This window comes from Phlebotomus papatasi, chromosome 5 (assembly GCF_024763615.1).
Source record: "Phlebotomus papatasi isolate M1 chromosome 5, Ppap_2.1, whole genome shotgun sequence".
In the NCBI taxonomy this organism is placed as follows: domain Eukaryota; kingdom Metazoa; phylum Arthropoda; class Insecta; order Diptera; family Psychodidae; genus Phlebotomus; species Phlebotomus papatasi.
The window spans coordinates 2,468,012-2,486,929 of NC_077226.1; the positions used below are offsets into that span (position 1 = coordinate 2,468,012).

The window sequence follows — 18,918 nt, forward strand, 5'->3', positions numbered from 1 at the left end:
AAAGCTTGGTCCGATGCAGTCCCATAAATTTGTGCTGCGTAATCTAATTTACCCCCAATTAACGCTCTGTGTACTTTAAACAATTGATTTCTGTTTGCACCCCACTTTACTGACGATAAAGCCTTTAAAATTTTTAAACGGTTTTGACAATTAATCCTTAGATCTTCGATTTGTTTCTTAAAATTTAGTTTTTTGTCGAACGTTACGCCGAGAATTTTTAGAGTTTGGACCGATTCTATTACTCTGTCATTAAGTTTTAATTCAGGATCGTGACAATTGCGCTTTCGGCAAAAATGAATCCACTTGGTCTTGGACGGGGAAAAAGATAAGCCATGATTTGCTGCCCAATTTTCAAGAGAAGAAATGCCATTTTGAATATGAGTTTGAAGATGTATTGAGGTTTTAGATGAACCATAAATTACGTACAATCAATTAAATTTGACGATAATAATACTAGGCCGGGATGTGTCCGTGGAAGTTCTGATGGCTCTCCACCGACAAAATTTTTACTGGGGCATCTGCCAAAGTAAACTGTCAAACACGACCATTTTGTTGTGTCATTTTGCTGTCATGCCACAGCAGCACCATCTGGTGCCACAGTGGCCAATTGCGATGGAAAACATCAGAAAAAAAAGGTTGAATTTCAGTGAAAAGTTTGAGTGAAGATTTCCGCAATTAATCTGCCCAAAATTGTCCTGAGATTGTATTAATTGGGCCGAGGTGGGCAGTGTGGGGCTCAGGGTAGTGTCTAAGTGGTGGAATTTGTTGTATTTTGTGGGGTAATTTTGTTTTTTTGCTCTGTTGATTGAGTTTTGTTGGGTGTTTGTGTGTGTTGGCGTGGCGCTGACGCCCCGGACAAAATCCAAAATCGACCGCTCTGTCGGAGGTCAATTGACAGAGTTATGCCGGGGTGGGCCTAAGACAGGGGCACCGCGCTGGGAATAAATATTGCAGACACAGAGTCCGACGAAAGTTCCAACGAACGCCCTTTGGACCATTTGGCAAAAGCACAGAATGGAGGAAACGAAGGTTATCTATCACATTGACGACGAGACTACGCCCTATTTGGTCAAGATACCCCTTCCATCTGCCCAAGTCACCCTCAAAGACTTCAAGATGGTGCTCAATAAGCAGAACAGCAACTTCAAGTACTTCTTCAAGTCAATGGATGCTGACTTTGGGGTGGTCAAGGAAGAAATTGTCGATGATGCCACGATTTTGCCGTGTTTCAACGGACGAGTCGTGTCTTGGGTAAGTTCATTTGGGGCCTCTGTGGACTCCGCCACCGTTCCCCCCCCCCCCTTTTGGCTTTCCTCCGCGGAAAATTCTTCCGGAAGTCTGAAATTCTGGGAACACTTCTCATTCCGCTGCACTCAATCTCTAAAAGTCACAGCTATTGTTATTCTGCGGCATGGTCAATCATGTCAGATCGGGCTCATATTCTCAGATTGTGAAAGATGTATTTCGACGATATTGTTCTCTCAAATCACCTTCAATACGGACTGAGTCCTACACTCTTAGAAAAAATTAGTTCGTACAGACTCATATGCAGTTATTAGAACTATAAAATATAGTAAATATAGACCCAACTATATATTTAGTTTGAGTAACTAAATGAAATAGTTGACCACAGTTAGTTAAAGTATCCTTTTCATTTAGTTATCACAACTAAATAATAATAATAATAATAATAATGTATTTATTCACAATAATAGGATCATCCCTTTTACAATTGTGAAAGAAAAAAAAAAGATAATAATAAAAAAACTAAAATAAAAAAGGATAAAAATGAAAATAAGGAGAAATAAAGAGAGAAAAGAAGAGAAAAAAAAAGAAAAGATTTTCCACATCCCAAGCTTCTCAGGCCTCTATTTGAAAAAATTGGCGAATGGCTGCAGCAGAAGTGCGCTTATCATTCGGTATGCTATTGTAAGCAGTAACGCCTTTAACAAACAAAGTTTTATAAAGGCAGTCACTGCCCACTCTAGGCACCAAGAGTCCCCGAACCCTGGCTGAACCCCCCCCCCCCCCCCTAACCAGAAGACTCGACAGGTACTCAGGACATCCGGAAATCAATAGGTGAAACAGGAATAGAACAGCTCTCATCTTCAAAAGGGATCTTAGATCACAACCAATGAAAACGTTTCTATATGGAGTGATGTAATCTCGGCGACTTATGCCGCAAATATACCTGACACAATCATTAAAGGAAACCGTCAGGTGACGAATTGTGTCACTATCCGCCGCAAAAAATAGCTCTGCTCCATAATTAAAAAAAGGAAGAAGAAGCGCTCGCGCGAGGATCAAACGAATGTTATAGGGCGTGATGTCCCGGAAGCGTCTAAGGGTATACAGGGAATAATTGACCTTTCGGCAAATAGAGATGGCCTGATCAGACCATGAGAGAGTTGTATTGAAGATTATACCTAGGTTTTTGACCTGATCAGAAAAAGGGATAGTTTCACCGTAAAGGTGCAATGGACAGGAATCAATGGTAACTCCTTTTTTAGAAATCACAATAGCTTGTGACTTTTTAGGATTCAGAATTAATCCGTTTGATAACGCCCAGCGCTCAATTTTAGAAAGATTACCGTTCATTAGGTGAAAAGCTTGAGGAGGATCAGAAGGATCACCCTCAACATAGATTTGAAGGTCATCAGCATAAAGATGAAAGGAGCAATTTTTCAATACCGAGGGTAAATCATCAAGAGAGAAAAAAAGCAATGGGCCTAGAATTGAACCTTGTCCAATGCCCTTATTTAAAAGAGAAGGGGGCGAAATATTCTCACAATACTTCACGATTAGTGACCTTCCAGTGAAGTAGGATTGTATAAGAGCAACTGCTGAGGATGAAAATTTAAAAAGGGAACATAATTTATAACATAGGAGATTGTGAGGAAGGCTATCAAAGGCCTTAGTAAAGTCCAGCAGAACAAGAATTACGAAGCGACCTCGATCCATTGAAGACGCAATGTCATGGTTGACTCTCAGGAGAGCCGTCGTAGTGCTGTGGCCCTTTCGAAAGCCTGACTGAAAGTCACAGAGGAGCCTGTTGTCCTCTAAATATTGTGATATCTGCTCGTGAAGAAGAAACTCAAAGGCCTTTGATAGAACAGGAAGAAGGCTAATAGGCCTAAAATCAGAGGGAGATTTAGGATTAGAAATTTTGGGAATCGGAACTACAAGAGCCCGTTTCCAAGAATCAGGATAATTTGAAGTTGTGATTATATGATTGAAGATATCAGTGAGCACTGGAAGGATTACCGGGAGAAGAATTTTGATGAATTGAAGAGAGACGCCATCACACCCCATAGCATTCGACTTGACACGTGAGATAGCTAAAACTACGTTATCCTGCGAAACACAGTTGAAGCTAAAACCCTCCCAGGGCGCGGGGGGCAAAGAAGGAGAAATCAACAGATCAGACGTGTAGGAAGAAAAGAATACACACAACTCTTGAGCTGAGATTGAATTGCTTTCACTTGGTGACACAGATGGTCGCAGACCAAGCTTTTTAATATTGCACCAAAGAGTTCTTGATGGAAGCTTAGGATCCAAGCACTTGTCAAAATGACGTTTTTACGAGATTTAATAAGATTACAAGTCTCATTACGAAGCTTCTTGAATGGAAGTTCAGCAGCTGAACGGCCAGATCGTTTCCATTTTTTATATGCAACGTCTCTGCGCTTTATAGACGACACTATGCTATCATCGATCCAGGGAGTCGATAGGGGAGGGACGAGTGAGCGCTTCTTTGGCACAACTCTCTCAAACAAATCATTAACTAAAGTAGAGAAACCCTCCACCCTCTCTGTGGCTGTAGTCGCAAGCAGGACATCCCCCCAACCAACCTCTGAAGCCGCAGCTCGAGCAGCAGAACCATTACAATTTTTAATGTCCGCTGTAATTTTGTAAGTTTTAGAAGGCTTAGGGAGACGCAAACTGTACGAAGCACATATCAGGTCATGGTCTGAGATACCAGGAAGAGGAGCCTGATCGTACTTAAATATTCTTTGTGAATCACATGATGATAAAATTATTAAATCTAATAAAAACCCCATACGTGTGGGATTAAATGGCACATGAAAGAGAGAGTGTGCAGATAAAAGGGATAAAAACTTTTTTGATAGAGAGGTTATGACATTGATATTAACATTAAAGTCACCTAAGATTATAAAATTATCAAAAGAAGTAACCAAATCCAGGAGGTTTTCAAAATCTAAAAGATTTGTCACAGGAGGAGGATTATAGCAAGAGAATACATTGACGGTTATGCCACCAGATGTCGCACGTACACCAACATACTCCAGCTTGCCAAAAGCACCAGAGCAGAGCAGAGAAGAATCAAGGCAACTGCGGACATAAATACCAATACCACCAATACCAATACCAATCAAAATAGTAATGGGTACTATAACATATTAGTTCCAATTACTAAATAAATGGGGTTGATACCCATCTTATTGGCTGTAATAACTGTATCATATTAGTTGTGGTTACTATCTAGCATTCATTGTGATGCATATTTCTTATTAGTTGCTTAAAATTCGAAAGAGCTTCAACGCATTACTAAAATAAAAACCACTCTTTACTATTGGAAAAGTAGTCATAACTTTATGAAAATATAGGCCCATCTATTTACATTGGTTGTGAGAACTAAAAGGAATTAGTGACCAATATTAGTTGGGATATCGATTTCATTTAATTAACACAAGCAAATATAATTGTATGAAAGCATTATGAAATAATTGCCGCAACTTATCCACGTAAATATTGTCTTATATTCTCACTACTAATAAATTTATTATGAGTATAATGTTTTAAGAATATAAGAACTATTTTAAATAGATTTGATAATAATCGCCCGAACAACTAATTTTCATTAGTAATCACGTCTAAACTTTTCTAAGAGTGTACTGTACTAAAATTCAAAGTTCTTGGGAAATGGTGAAAATATTCGCAAAATTCACCAAAAACGGGAAGAATACTCGCATATTCACCAACATAATTGGTCTGTATTCACCAGTTATTACCCCCTTGACTTATGTGCTGTGTTATTCTGGTAGCAAATGCTGTTGATTGTTAACTTTCCCTTCAACTTTGTCCCAAATCCGATATTTGCAATGAATGAATCACTTCTACCATTTAGTTCATTTTTGGGGTTATCACTGACTCTTTTTCCCCGTTTGTAGCTCGTAACAGCTGATGGATCAAATGTATCGGACAGTTGTTCCGAGGTGCCCCACAGCGAATTGGATGGTCGACGGGAAATTGGTGGTGTACCACAGGGAGCACTTCAGACAGCCAGAAAACTAACACATCCATCTGGGCACCTCGGACACAATCCACTCACGTATCAAAGTGCTTCGGTACTCTCCAGTGACCTCGACAGTACGTCGCTCTTTGAGACGGAATCTGAAGTGACGCTAGATCGTGACATGACTGAATGTAGTAGTATTCAGCGTTTACAGGTACCTTATTGCTGTATAAATTCTTATTTGTGCTACAGTAGACTCTCACTCAATCGGCTCTTTTTCAATCGGGCGTCAAATTTTGTTGACAGTTTTCACGCTTAATTATGAAGCTAATTTGCTCAAATTCGCTGTAGTTCTTCCGATTTTATCGTGATTCTTTATAATTGAGCACTTTTTGTGGAATTCACAAAGGCTTTGACGCTCAATTCTATCGCTAAACCGGATGACATTTGCCCCATATTCCCGATTGAGAGAGAGTCTACTGTACCTTTAAATGGTGAAAATGGCATTTTACTGGACACTGTGCTGTTTTTTTTTTTTTTTAGGTGAGAAAGAAGCCTCAACGACGAAAGAAGAGACCACCATCGATGAGTCGTACCAGTAGCTACAGCAGCATCACAGATTCCACAATGTCCCTCAACATTATAACGGTGTCTATCAATATGGATACCGTCAATTTTCTTGGTATTTCAATTGTTGGTCAATCGAATCGAGGTGGCGATGGTGGTATCTATGTTGGGAGCATTATGAAAGGTGGTGCTGTTGCATTAGATGGTCGAATTGAACCTGGAGATATGATTCTGCAAGTTAGTTGTTTTCAGAAAAAGGGTATTTTGTTTGTTTGTTTTTTTTTAGCTATTGTTGTTGTTTTTAGGTGAATGACGTCAACTTTGAAAATATGACAAATGACGAAGCTGTTCGGGTTTTGCGTGAAGTGGTGCAGAAACCGGGACCAATTAAATTGGTTGTGGCCAAATGTTGGGATCCCAATCCAAAGGGTTACTTCACCATTCCACGCACTGAACCCGTTCGTCCAATTGATCCGGGTGCATGGGTAGCTCATACTCAAGCTTTACGGTCCCATGAGCCAGTTCTAGCGCCAGATGCTACACTCACAGGACCACAGGTTAGTCAAAATGATCAAAAAAAAAATGGTCACAAAGTAGAGCGAAGAACTTACGAGAGAGACATATATGGCTCTTTAAAAAAAATTCCTAGGAACCACCACGTGATCATCTGTCAACAAAGAGTCACCTTCGGGATATTGTACGTGCAATGGCACGTCCTGATAGTGGTTTAGAGATACGGGATCGTATGTGGCTGAAGATAACAATACCAGCAGCATTTATTGGGGCTGATGTTGTACATTGGATTCTGGAAAATGTTGAAGGTGTGGAGGATCGTCGGGAGGCACGAAGGATTGTATCTGGAATGCTAAGAGCTGGCTATATTAAGCACACCGTCAATAAGCCAACATTCTCCGAACAGTGTTACTATGTTCTAGGCACAGGAATAGCTGACAGTGCGTTTTCTGTTGATTCCCGGAAAAGGGCACAAACTTAAAGATCAACTTTTTCTTTGCAGACACTAGCGCCAATAGCGTGGGAGAAACTGACAGTCTCACAAGTGATATTGCTCCTCTACCAAATCCACCCATGTACATGCCATATTCGGCCGTCTACAATCCAAGCCATGGCTATCAGCCTATTCAATATGGATGCGCCGATAGACCCATGTCCTCAGGTAAAAACATACATTTCACTAATACACTAATAACGCGGTATTTTCACTTGGAGAAGCTTCAGGTTGCTACTTAATCCTCTTTATCAGGGGGCCAATTCTGAAGTTTATTTGCTATGTAGTAAGAGACTACATAGCTTCGTTGAAATGTCACTGTGTGTGTGAGCCACAGGATGCCGAGCTTTTGCCACTTCACATTTTATTACCTACGAACACAAGCACTAATACATTTTGGATAAAAGATGATACCTTATTCAAATGTATTTTAGAGATTCTAACCGAATAATAGGTTTTTCCGCGATTAAACTGCACAAAACTGTCTTTTGCGGAACTGTTGTTTTTCATTTAGTCAACAACGAAAACTCGGCGGTGACTGAGACAACTAGAGCAATTGACGAAATTCAGTGGAGACACACTGATTGAGACTGAAAATCGCTATTTATTTTCGCGGTAATTATTTGAATTCAAATTGCATCTTTTTTTGGGAATGGGTGCATTAATATTGTGGCTGCATTAAATTACCCATTTTCTTCATTTAAAAAAGAAGTAATAAATAATTCCTTTATTTCTTGCAAAAGGTTTGTGGCATTTGATGATAAATAATTTAATTTCTGGCTATAATCGTTATAAAAAAAATCCTAAAAATATCAAGAGAAAAAATAAAACGCTAATTGATAAGTCAAAAACAGTTTCAATTAAATTTAAATTTATTTACAGCAAATAGAGTTTGATCCTCGTACAAGAACGTGGTAAAACAGTTAAATGAAGGCCTTGGGGTAGTTAACGGGTAATAGAAAACGATAAAATTCTGCATTATTTTCAAAAAAAAGTTTTATGACATTTTGCTAATAAATTGACGGTTTTTTTTAAATAAAACTCTTTTAGAGTTAACAAAAATGCGGTCTACGATAATTCGTAATGAAATGTGAATTAATTTTTATGGGACAGGACTATTTAATTACTGTTAATTTAATATTCTTGTACTGTACATAGGGAAATTTAGGTATTAAAGCTTAGAAGCTTGCGGGTATTGAGAAAGACAAGGAGAAAAATGATTAAAATTCTATTATAATTTCTTATTTCTTTTTAACAACTTTAAAAGACAAATTGTTATTTCTAAAGGATTTTTCCTTTAGAAACTTTTCAATTTGAAAGCAACATTAAGGCTTAATATAGTTATTTATGCATTCTTTTTATAGCTTTTACTAAAACCATATTATTGGGATTAAAAAACTCTCAAGTTAGAAATAATTTTTCTAATTTCATTTGTATTATTTATCGGAAAATCACAATTTTCAATTAATTGCAAATTTGAGTATTAGTGATTGAATTTTATCTATACTTTATTTATAAATTATATTTACATGAGAAAATTAATACTCCCTCTGTCCCAAAAATGTCGTACATTCTTTCATATGAAATGTATTAACAAAAGTATGAGTTTTTTCGGGACGGAGGGAGTATTAAAATTGGGCATCGTTCATAAGAAAAGCTTTTTTTTTTTGGTAAATACTCTATCATTACTTATTGTTTATTGTTTAATATGATATAATGCTTCTGAAAGACAACATGAATATTGTTATAATATTCTAAAGAGATATTAAAGAGTTCTACTAATTTTTGTGTTAAGAATGTAAGAGTACTTCAGACAAAATGTACGTAGCTTGCAGAATTTTTAAGTCTTTTTTTAACAAACCTCGTGGATTAAAAACTATTTTTTATATTTAGGGTAAAGTGGTACAAGTTGGACAGTGGTGCAAGTTGGACAATGGTACAATTTGGACAGTGCTTTTTGTCTTGATAAATTTAGTACTTCATTTTTATTTGTATATTTTTAATGCTTTAGTTTTAAAATTTGGTTCCTTATGCTTAAAAACAAACTTTGTACTGTATTTATCAAGAAAAAAGCCATGTCCAACTTGTACCGGCGAATTGTCCAACTTGAAACACTAATTCCAAATTATACACTTTACCCTATACATCTTTATAATTCTTTATTTTCACTAATTATCTTGATTAGTGAATACGAGACCTCAAGTTTTTAAATGTTTATATCTTCTAAATGTCTTCTAAAGAGGAAAATGAACAAGTTAATACATCAAAATATTTTATATCTCTTTTTTTTAAATTTAATTAAATTTTCTCTTTCAAAGAAATGAGAATATTCTTGCTTCCTCTTTGAGTTCGAGCAATAAAATTTAAGGGTGGCACATTTTTAAATAGGCAACCATACATTCATAAAAAATTAACCTTAGAAAAGAAATTTTAAATTCAAATAACAGCGATTCTAAGCTTTCAAACGTTAGATGTAAAGAAATATTCTAATTTTGAGTGGACTTTTGCATACAAAAAATGCAATTTTAAATATGTGGAATTTGTGCATACATTTCATATAACTTTAATTATTTAGCATTTTTTACATTTACTGAATGTCTTCAACTATATTAAAGACATTTTTGGTCAATTTCAGAGAAATTCTTGCCATCTAGGCATGTCCAAGAGGTGCCTAGATAACTTTTGGCTATGTAGTCTCCTATCTAGTCAGGGGTTGTCGCGTTTTCAATTCGTTAACCAACTTAACGAATCCCAGAGACTAGATAGGGATACGGCAATACTGAAAAATGTGTCTCGACTACACTCACACACATTCACCAGCAGTGTACATGTACAGCTATGTAGTCAGATTACATATATGTAGTCTGACTAGATACGGTCAGAATTGGCCCCCAGGTAAGACCCGTGTCAAGATGATCATCACAAAAATCACATTTACTGCAAATATCATTATCAAAAATGTACTTCCAAAAAACTGGACCTATCAATATGTAGACCAATTAAAATATCTCAACCGCGATCAATGACACAAAACGACTCAAAAGCTCCCGCATACGAGTTTATGGGAGTTCATTCCAAAAAAAAAAAAACGACTCCCTCAACGAATAGAGAGCAACGCAAGATGCGACCAAGAGGAATAACTAAGCGACCCGCGAAAATCCGCGAGAAATTTCGCGAACCGCGAAAATCCGCGGGTATATATAAAAATATATACTATGTTTATATATATATATATACATAGATATATGTATACATATAGAGGGAGAGAGAGAGGGAGAAATGGCGCAATACCATGTGTGACGCCGCTTCTCTCGCTTTTCCCACCTGACGCTACGAGCAAAATTTCTTAAAATTACAATCTTTAACTTGAAATATCGTCGGTTGCCTCAGCAACTGTGCTAACTGCATTTTGACAACTTTTCAGGAGACCATTTTTTTACTTTAATCACATTTTAATAAAAATCAAACCCCGAATGAGTTATTTTATATTACAAATATCGAAAGACCATCAAGTAATCTGTCTATTAATGCAAAGAAATTGGAAAATAGTAGATTTTGCACACTAAAAATTAAGCATTTCCTAAAAGAATACACAATATGCAATTGTGCTAACTAACATCGTTGTTCAAAAGTCTATCTGCAATGTATGGAATTTTTGCAGATAGCACAATTGTTTATCACAGTCAAAACCTAAGAAGGAAAGAATTTTCTTTTTTTTTTATTCTATTGACTCCGTGTAGAGCAACATTTTATTGTCATTTAAAATTTACTCCAAAATTTATCTTCCGAGTGTGTTTTCTTTTTATCAACACTATTTTGCTCTCATGGATCTCTGCAAAGTCTACAAACGGTTCCTCCTAAAAAAGTTACGTTAATCTGAAAGTGAAATATTTAGGAAATAAACGATCTCTGATATATAAAGAAGAAAGGGGATACTTTCACAAAGCTTAAGGATCACATGAGAATAAGCATGGAAAAAGGAAATTGGCACCAGATATGTGACAGGAATTTATAAAATTGTTCTGGCCATATTGAAAAAAAAATATGGAAATTTTATTTCTGACTTTTCATTTTGTTTATTTTATCCATTTTCAATTTCTGCACGTAGTATCATCATTTTTTTTTCTTTTGAAAATTCATACACACAGAAAAATGAAAAATTCTTAAACAAAAACACCCAGGAATTTAATTTCAAATCCCATCCAATGAATGCCAATGCCCTAATTCTAAATCCTTGATCATTTAGTTTTAGTTTCAATTTGCAAATCTGTAGACATTTTTCATTTTCCAGCTAGTACTGAACATAAGTTCCCGGTGTCTAAGAGCTAGGGATTCTAGCCCATTTCTCTCACTCAGAGCTTCTAAACTTAAACGTCTCGCGGATTCACGTCCAATTTAAGTTACCAGGATTATTCTTAAATTTAGAGTCAAAATTTTTCTGTGTGTATGAAAAATTTATTTTTCTTCTCCGTTAGCTGTTAATTATATTACATTCCAGTTTTCCTGTACTTTATGCGTCGATTTTGGACCCATGATTCTGGACGAGATCTCTTTTTTACACGCTATGTCAAGATTTTCTAAAATAAAAATACTGAAAAAGATCAGAAACAAGAGAATGTGATTAGAAATTAAAAAAAAACGCCTGTTTTATTGAAAATTTAATAATAAAAAATCATAGTAATATTCTTACTTTCGGTTAATAAAACATCTGCTGTGAAAATTTCTGCTCCAGGGTGACTATTAAGAGAATTTTGTGATCTATCGTTTGAAATATGTGGCTCATTTTTGACTTCAGGCTGGTCAGATGAACCCTGTTCACTCGTGAACATCTCTTGCGAATTATCGACTACATGAATGAGAGTATAAGGAGATGAATCTGGTTCATCCTGATTATTGTTATTATTAATCGTATCGGGATATGTTTATTACAATTCAGCCAGGTTATCGTATACCCCGTGTTGGAAGAATCTGCCGATCGTAGATTGCTCAAGAACGCCTTTCCCAAAATGTAGATACTTCTTCCATCCCTTATTGCATTCTTTTGGACGTGGATCAGCTGCTTTATGATTTTTCTTCCTGCGTAACATTTTTCCTGTTTTTTTTTCTCACAAAATCCTAATTTAATTTACAAATGAAACGAAGACTTACAATTCCCAAATCACTAATTTGCTTTCACCTGCACAACAATCGCGAAAAACTCTATCACAAATCGCAAACATTTACCTTGTTTTGATGGAGAGTCGTGATGGATAGAAATGACAAACTGCAAATAGAACAGTTGCTGACAAAAAAAATTGCGCCTTTTTTCAGTGTATTTTTATGCTAACTGCAGAAAAATTGGTAGATAGCGCAGTTGCAGAGAAATTTTTGTGACTATAGTACAGTTAGAACATTTTCACGGAAAAATATCTCTGTATAGAGAAAATTCCAAACTTTTTAAATAACATAGTTTAATAGAGAAAATTCAGTAATATCAGAATATGCAAGAACCTGAAAATCGCAAAAATGCAGTTAGCACAGTTGCTGAGGCAACCGACGATATCTCGAGAAATCATGGAGCAATCTCCAAAATTTTTTTTTAAATTGGTCTACTCAAGTAGCGCTACAACATGAACATAATATGGTTCAAATTGCATAAGCCAGTTTCTAGAAAACCTATAAAAACCGGTTTTAAACCGGTTTAGAACCGGTTATTCAAAAAACTAATAACATAGAAATTATCGTACGCGCAAATAGATATATTTAAAAAAAAATTTATGAAGATATCTCTTTCCAAACCGGAGATATTGCGTACTACGGACGGCCGGACGGCCGGCCGGACCCGAAAATGGCGGACTATCATTTTTGGCATCAGGGATGTTCAAAATTCACAGGGATTCCTGTGAATTTCAGCTCGATCGGAGCACTTTTAGAAAATCAGAGTATCACAATAGGTGTGATTATGAAGGAATCACACCTAAAAAAAAAAAAAAGGTTTTGGCCATCACCGCCCCACTGTGGAATGGTTTAATAGGATTTTCTTGCCAAAAATTAGCTTTTGTCTAAAACTTTATCTATAAAAGGTGAAGTGGAATAAATTTCCTATTAAAAAACACGTCATTTAGGTTTTTTTTTTTTTTTTAAATTTACAGGAGCCCGTAGTAAAGTGTATCAAAATGTGATAATTTTACCCCATGCCTGATACTATTAAAATACTACTAAAATAGAGAAAAATGACTGTCACAGAGTTGTAGAGAGGTAAATTTCCTATATAACTGCGCTAATTAGTAATTTCTAGGGCACTCGGGTATAGGGATCTGCGCACTGAGTGCGCGCTGCGCGCAAGCTGATTTTTACGACGCAGCGCGCAAAGTATATTTTATGCGCGCAGATGCGCGCAGCATTTATCTTTTACATTTTTTTCATATTGAGATGAATAATAATAATAATAATTAATATTATTATTAATTTAATAAATTATTTTTTAAATCAGTCCAACTCGCGCCCCAATAGCGATAAGTGGTTGAAAATGATGATGATGATGAAATCAATTCTATAGCGGATAAGAAGAGATTTATCATATATTTCATTTATTTAAAAAAATCCTGCTACTAAAACCCAATATCTATCTATAATAAATAGGACTGAATTTAGAAAAAAAGGTTCATTAATTTTAGAAAAATGGATTTGATTTTAGAAAACTTGAAGATTGAAATTTATGTCGACAGTTTTTATAAAATAAATACGGGAGACCGGAGATGTTAGGAACAGGGGTGTTTAAGACACGGTTGATTTTTCTTTAATTATTAAAATAAATGGAACTAATGCACTACACAATCATGGGCAGCATTTAGATCTATCTTGATAAAAATAATGGATATCTATAAACTTGGATTCTATAAACAATTCTCTAAAAATTGATCAAAATAGTAGGTTCTGATGTTGCAGTTTTCTTCTTTACAAAGTATTTTTGGAAAATATTTTGAAAAAAAGTTATAAAGATTATTCTCTATTTTTTAACATTTTAAATAACAAAAATACACGTGGGGATGTTTGGTCAATTCATTTTCTGTGAAATCTTACGTGGAGCCAAGGGTGAAGCGTAAATCGTTTGACTGTCAAAGTAACAGCGACAACGATATGCTTTTGCAAAATTACCTTTTCCAAGAAATTCCAAATTTTATGCCAGAAAAAAACCGCGCCACGAATATCCTTATTCTTGTCCTTCTGTACCCAAGATCGAGGATGTTAGGGACAAAATTACACATTCAACATTCCCCTCTTCCAAGAAAGTCCATTTATTTTCTGAGCTCCATCGAATCCTTTTATTAAAGTAAATACTTATGGGTATTCTACGGACAATAAAAATTCTAAAACAGTTTACTGGCCCCTTTGGAATAATATTTCAAAGACAAAACACAATAAAAATGGCCCAAACATCCCAGGTCTCCCCTACTTGATTTTATCTGTCCGCAAGAAAAATGTTAGAGCTCTGTTTTTAATCGAAATATTAATTCTTACTCTTTCAGAAAGAAATAAATCAATAGCACTTGACAAAAAAGACAATTATATGTAGACAATACCAGTGTGAAAGTGTAAGAGGTAAAATTTTAATCGATTGAATTTCACTAAATTTAAAAGTTATGGGAGTAGCATTAGGACTAATTTTAGAAATTCCGTATGATCAATTCTAGAAACCTTCTGGGATAATTCTATTAATAGAATACCTTATTTTAGAAATTTTTTAGATAGATTTGAAAAATTTTCCAGAAACAACCAGAAAACGTGGAACAGTAGAAATTGTGCACAAATCACGCACTACCTCAGCACAAACCGTGTAAAGTCCGTATAAATCTTCTTGTCCTTTAATATGAAACAGTTAAAATTGTGCACTAAAACTGTATAGCTTCTGCTTTAAAAAAAAATCTAAATTGTGTGCAAAACCTACACAACGTTAGTATAAAATGATTAAGATTGTGTATAATACTCGCACAGCTTAAGCGCAAAATGGTAAAGATTTTGCTAAAATACGCACTGCTCAAGCAGAGACTATTTAACTAGCCGTTTCATGCTTTAGAAATATGATTAATTAACCTCTTTTATGCTTAAGCATTGAGAGTTTTATGCAAAATTTAACCGTTTTCTGTTTAAGCTGAGCGAATTTTATACACAACATTGCCAAAGTTCAGTATTTTTCGTACCTCTACAGACGATAGGAACACAAATAACTGAAAAATTTAAGAAATTTTTCTGACAAAACTAATGAATGTTAGTTTTCACTTTAATTAAAAATATTACGTATAAGTAGGGTAACTGTCCTAATTCAAAACCATTTCCAGACACTTTAACTTTGACAGAAGATTCAACACATTAATTTGAGTTTTTTTCTGAAGAGAATTACATAAATTTGCTCCTTGACTCTTCTAGAATGTTACTATTTAGTGCAAATTTTTTAAATTGAGTTTGAAAACTACTTTAATACAAGAAAAATACACAAGTGCAAAATGCTTCTATTGGAAACAATTTAATCCAAATGGAGACAAGGGAAATTTTCCAATTGGAGACAAACACTAAGTGATTAAGAAAATAGTTTATTTAATCATTTTTTTAGATGACATTTTTAGTATCCTCATTCTCGCATTTTTGCTCTTTTACTTTTTGATCATCTTTTGAACCGTTTAAGAACTTTGCATTGTCAATACCGTTACGATCAAATGGTAACAAGCCGCATCCTCTAAATCCACTTTTTTGCTATATTTTCGAGATTTAAGAGTGGCAATGCATTTGATAATACCCTTGCAAGATTTCTTGGTTTCAATCTGTATCCACCTTTTCTGGACCACCTTTTCGCCTTTGGGAGAAAGCATAACACCAGTTTCGTCTAGATTAAAGATGCGATCAGGAGGGAATTCCAGAAGATCTTTCGATTCTAAGTATTCACGGGTTTTCTCAAACCAGTCAGTGATGTTCTCAGAGGTAACACCAGCTCTTTGGGTGGTATATGATTCTGGTTTACGTCGGCTTAATTCAGGATGTCTCTTCAAAAACTTCCTGAACCAAGCATATCCTGACCTTCCATCTACAAACTCATTGGTGATCTCGAACTTCTTACACATGAGCTGTACAGTGTCGAGGACTTGATCCTTAGTTATGGGATGCCATTTGTCAACGCATTTCAAAATCCATTCAACAAGCTCGTCTTCCATGACCTTTGGTAAAGTGGGGCGCCTTCCCACACTGCATTCCTCCGGATATCTTCTAGTAAGCTTATTATAAAGTGTTGATTTCGGAACGTGAAACAAAACTGACGCCTCTGTTAGTGATTTTCCACGACGAAAGGCTTCCAAAGCTTTGTTGAGTTGCTCTTAAATGTAGGTTTTGTTCTTTTTCCTGGTCTTATTTTCCTTTCCTATCTGAAACAATAAGGAGATCGCTCCAATAAACCCATATTTTCGGTGTTTCCCATTGAAGCACTTGCGCACATTTCACAAAAGTACTTTTTGTTCAGAAAATATGTAATTATTTTAATTGAGCACTTCACTTACGGTTAACAATAAAATTTAAGACTTAATTTCACTAAAATTTGCCAGATATAGTGCATAAACGTCAAAAAATTAATAAACAACAATCAGCTTACAGTAGACTCTCGCTTATCCGTGGAACGGGACCGAAATGTCACACGGATTTTGAGAGTGATACACATCAAATTGTTTGAAATCTAACGATTTTTTTGTTTACATTGCAAATTTATGGAGTGAATCCTGACCTGACTGAATCCGACAGTCTCTCTAAACATGCGTACTGTCCAAAAAAGTTACAATGAGAAAGAATTAACAATAGATAGAGCACATTTGCTTTAACAAAAAAACCCAAAACGGGGAAAATATGTCAACAAAATTTTTAAAATTCAACTGTCTCACGGATTTTTTTATGTCACCCGGAAAAAGAGTCCACGGATAAGCGAGAGTCTACTGTACTTGCCTTTTTCATAAGAAAAAAATGGTCGATCGATGAATTTTTTCGACGGTGAAAAGTTACACTGTCAATTGAAATGAGACTTTTAAATGTTAAAACTTATTAATATGAATGGATTTTCGCTTTATTTGAACCATAAGGAACTAAATATTAAAAATGTACCACAGAAAATGTATGAATAAAACTATAAGTTGAGTATTTATTGTGGAAAAAATATGTTTCCATTTGGAGTAGCGAAAAATTTCCAATTGGAGCAGGTTTTGAATTAGCTTAATTTACCCTACCTAATTTTTCCCCAAACTTGCCACTTTTTTCAGAACAAAATATACTGTGTAAATAAGGACGAATCCACAGAGAAACTAAACGCTTTTTCTGGAAACTGGGAACTGAAGCCTTTTTGTTGGTTGGTATTACCTTCTTCAGTCACAAATAAAATGTTTTTCGCGTAAAAAAGTTTGCGCGCAAAAATAGAGCTTGCGCGCAAAAAGTCGAAAATTTTTTTTGCGCGTTTTCGCGCGCAAACCCCCCCTCGCCTCTGCGCGCAGCGCGCAAGATTACTCCGTGTGCAGATCCCTACTCGGGTAGGTTGTAAAGGAATAAAATATCTGTTTTGTTACTTTTTGCCCCAGTCTCTCTCCCTTTTTGTTCTATTTTATTTTTTTTTTTCGTTTTTTTTTTTCAAATGCAGTAAAAGTGTATTTGAGATGGGTGTCTTGACACGTGGTCACTGTTAGAGGATTAATTAATCGTTACTTGTACTGATGGGATTCTATATATACCGCAGGGTTCTGTATTTTGTTTGGACCGCTCTTACTGATACTTCCTGTTTTTTTTTTTTTTCTTTTACAGGGTCCAGTAGCTCAGATGTCCTAACAAGTAAAGATATATCGGCCTCGCAGAGTGACATTGCGTCCATTATTCAGCAAACGAACAATAGTAAATATCTTTTTTTATTAATCCTTTTGTCCTGTTTTTTTTTTTTTGCTCTAAATTGCTCCCTTTTTTTCAGTGACTATTACAAATGGCTCCAATAAGTCTTCTGGATCATCAAATCGCGGTGCAATCGAACACGAACTTCATGGTATGTTTGTTTGATGGAAATTTTCAGTTTGAATTTACAAAAAAAAGGAAAAAGAGAGAAAAGGATTTATTTTTGTTAAATTAAAAAAAAAACAAAAGATTGAAGACATCAGATTTCTACCCCACCTTTTTTTGTTGTTGTAAGCCTCCTTTTTTTTGAGAAATCTGCTGCCTTTCTGCAAAAAGGATTCTTTTCTCGCTTTTTTTTTTTTTTTTTGAATAAAAATTTCTATATTTAATTTATCTGTCAAACAAACTTTATTATTTTTTTTTGTAGTCAAAATATAGAATTTAGAGAAGGAAGGGAAAAAAGAAAAAGAAAAATTTTTGCATTATTGGGGTATTTTTTTTGCATTTATTGAGAAATTTTTCTTTTTTTTTTGTCCTTGTGTAAGAAGGAATATAAATATAATTTCTTTTTAAATAGACAAAAAGGCTAATCTCTAAATAATTTGTAAGCATTTGTTTTTCTTTTTTTTTTTTAGAGCTGTTTAGTAAGAAATCTTGTATTTTTCTTTTTTTTTTTTAAAAAAAACCTTATTTGTGTATGTTTTTTTTTTAGTCTGAAACTTTTCTCCCTATTTACTCGTTAAGTTTAAGCACATTATTTCATTTCGATTTTTAATAAATATTTGGGGATAATAAATTATATTTTAAAAACTTTTAGAGAATCATAGATAAATCCCCGAAAAAAAAAGAAATTTTTGAAAATTTTAATTTTTCATCTTTTATATTATTTTTTTTTATTGCCATAAATTTATATTAAAATGACAAATGTCACAGAAGAAAATCTCTTCTCCCAGGATTGTAAAAGAGAGAGAGAGAGAGAGAGAGAGAGAGAGAACATGCCAAAATCATGCTCAAGTCGTCCAAAAAAAAAAAACAAAAAAACAAAAAAAGAAAAACTGTCGACATCTTGTGGACATCTCTTGTGCAATTCCCTATGATGTGTCCCACAAAACTCCGCAGATTTGTCTTACGACGATTCAGTGAGCATCCATGGAACATCAAATATTGTCTTTAAAAAAAAAAACAAAAAACAAACTAAAATTAA

At 35.0% G+C, this 18,918-nt stretch overlaps 1 protein-coding gene across 2 annotated transcripts; it reads left to right on the forward strand.

Annotated features, from left to right (window-relative positions):
• Positions 1–553: 553 nt before the first annotated feature.
• LOC129808785 (segment polarity protein dishevelled) lies at positions 554–18,918 on the forward strand. Of its 2 annotated transcripts, XM_055858640.1 has the most exons (9): positions 555–1,251; positions 5,193–5,471; positions 5,801–6,061; positions 6,130–6,381; positions 6,474–6,777; positions 6,840–6,998; positions 17,634–17,720; positions 17,794–17,865; positions 18,668–18,918. In XM_055858640.1, the coding sequence occupies exons 1-9, from the start codon at positions 1,015–1,017 to the stop codon at positions 18,673–18,675; spliced, it is 1,659 nt and encodes a 552-aa protein (XP_055714615.1). In that variant the 5' UTR covers positions 555–1,014; the 3' UTR covers positions 18,676–18,918. The 2 variants fall into 2 exon arrangements, with proteins under 2 accessions (XP_055714614.1, XP_055714615.1); XM_055858639.1 differs by lacking the exon at positions 18,668–18,918 and having other exon boundaries at positions 554–1,251; positions 17,794–17,918.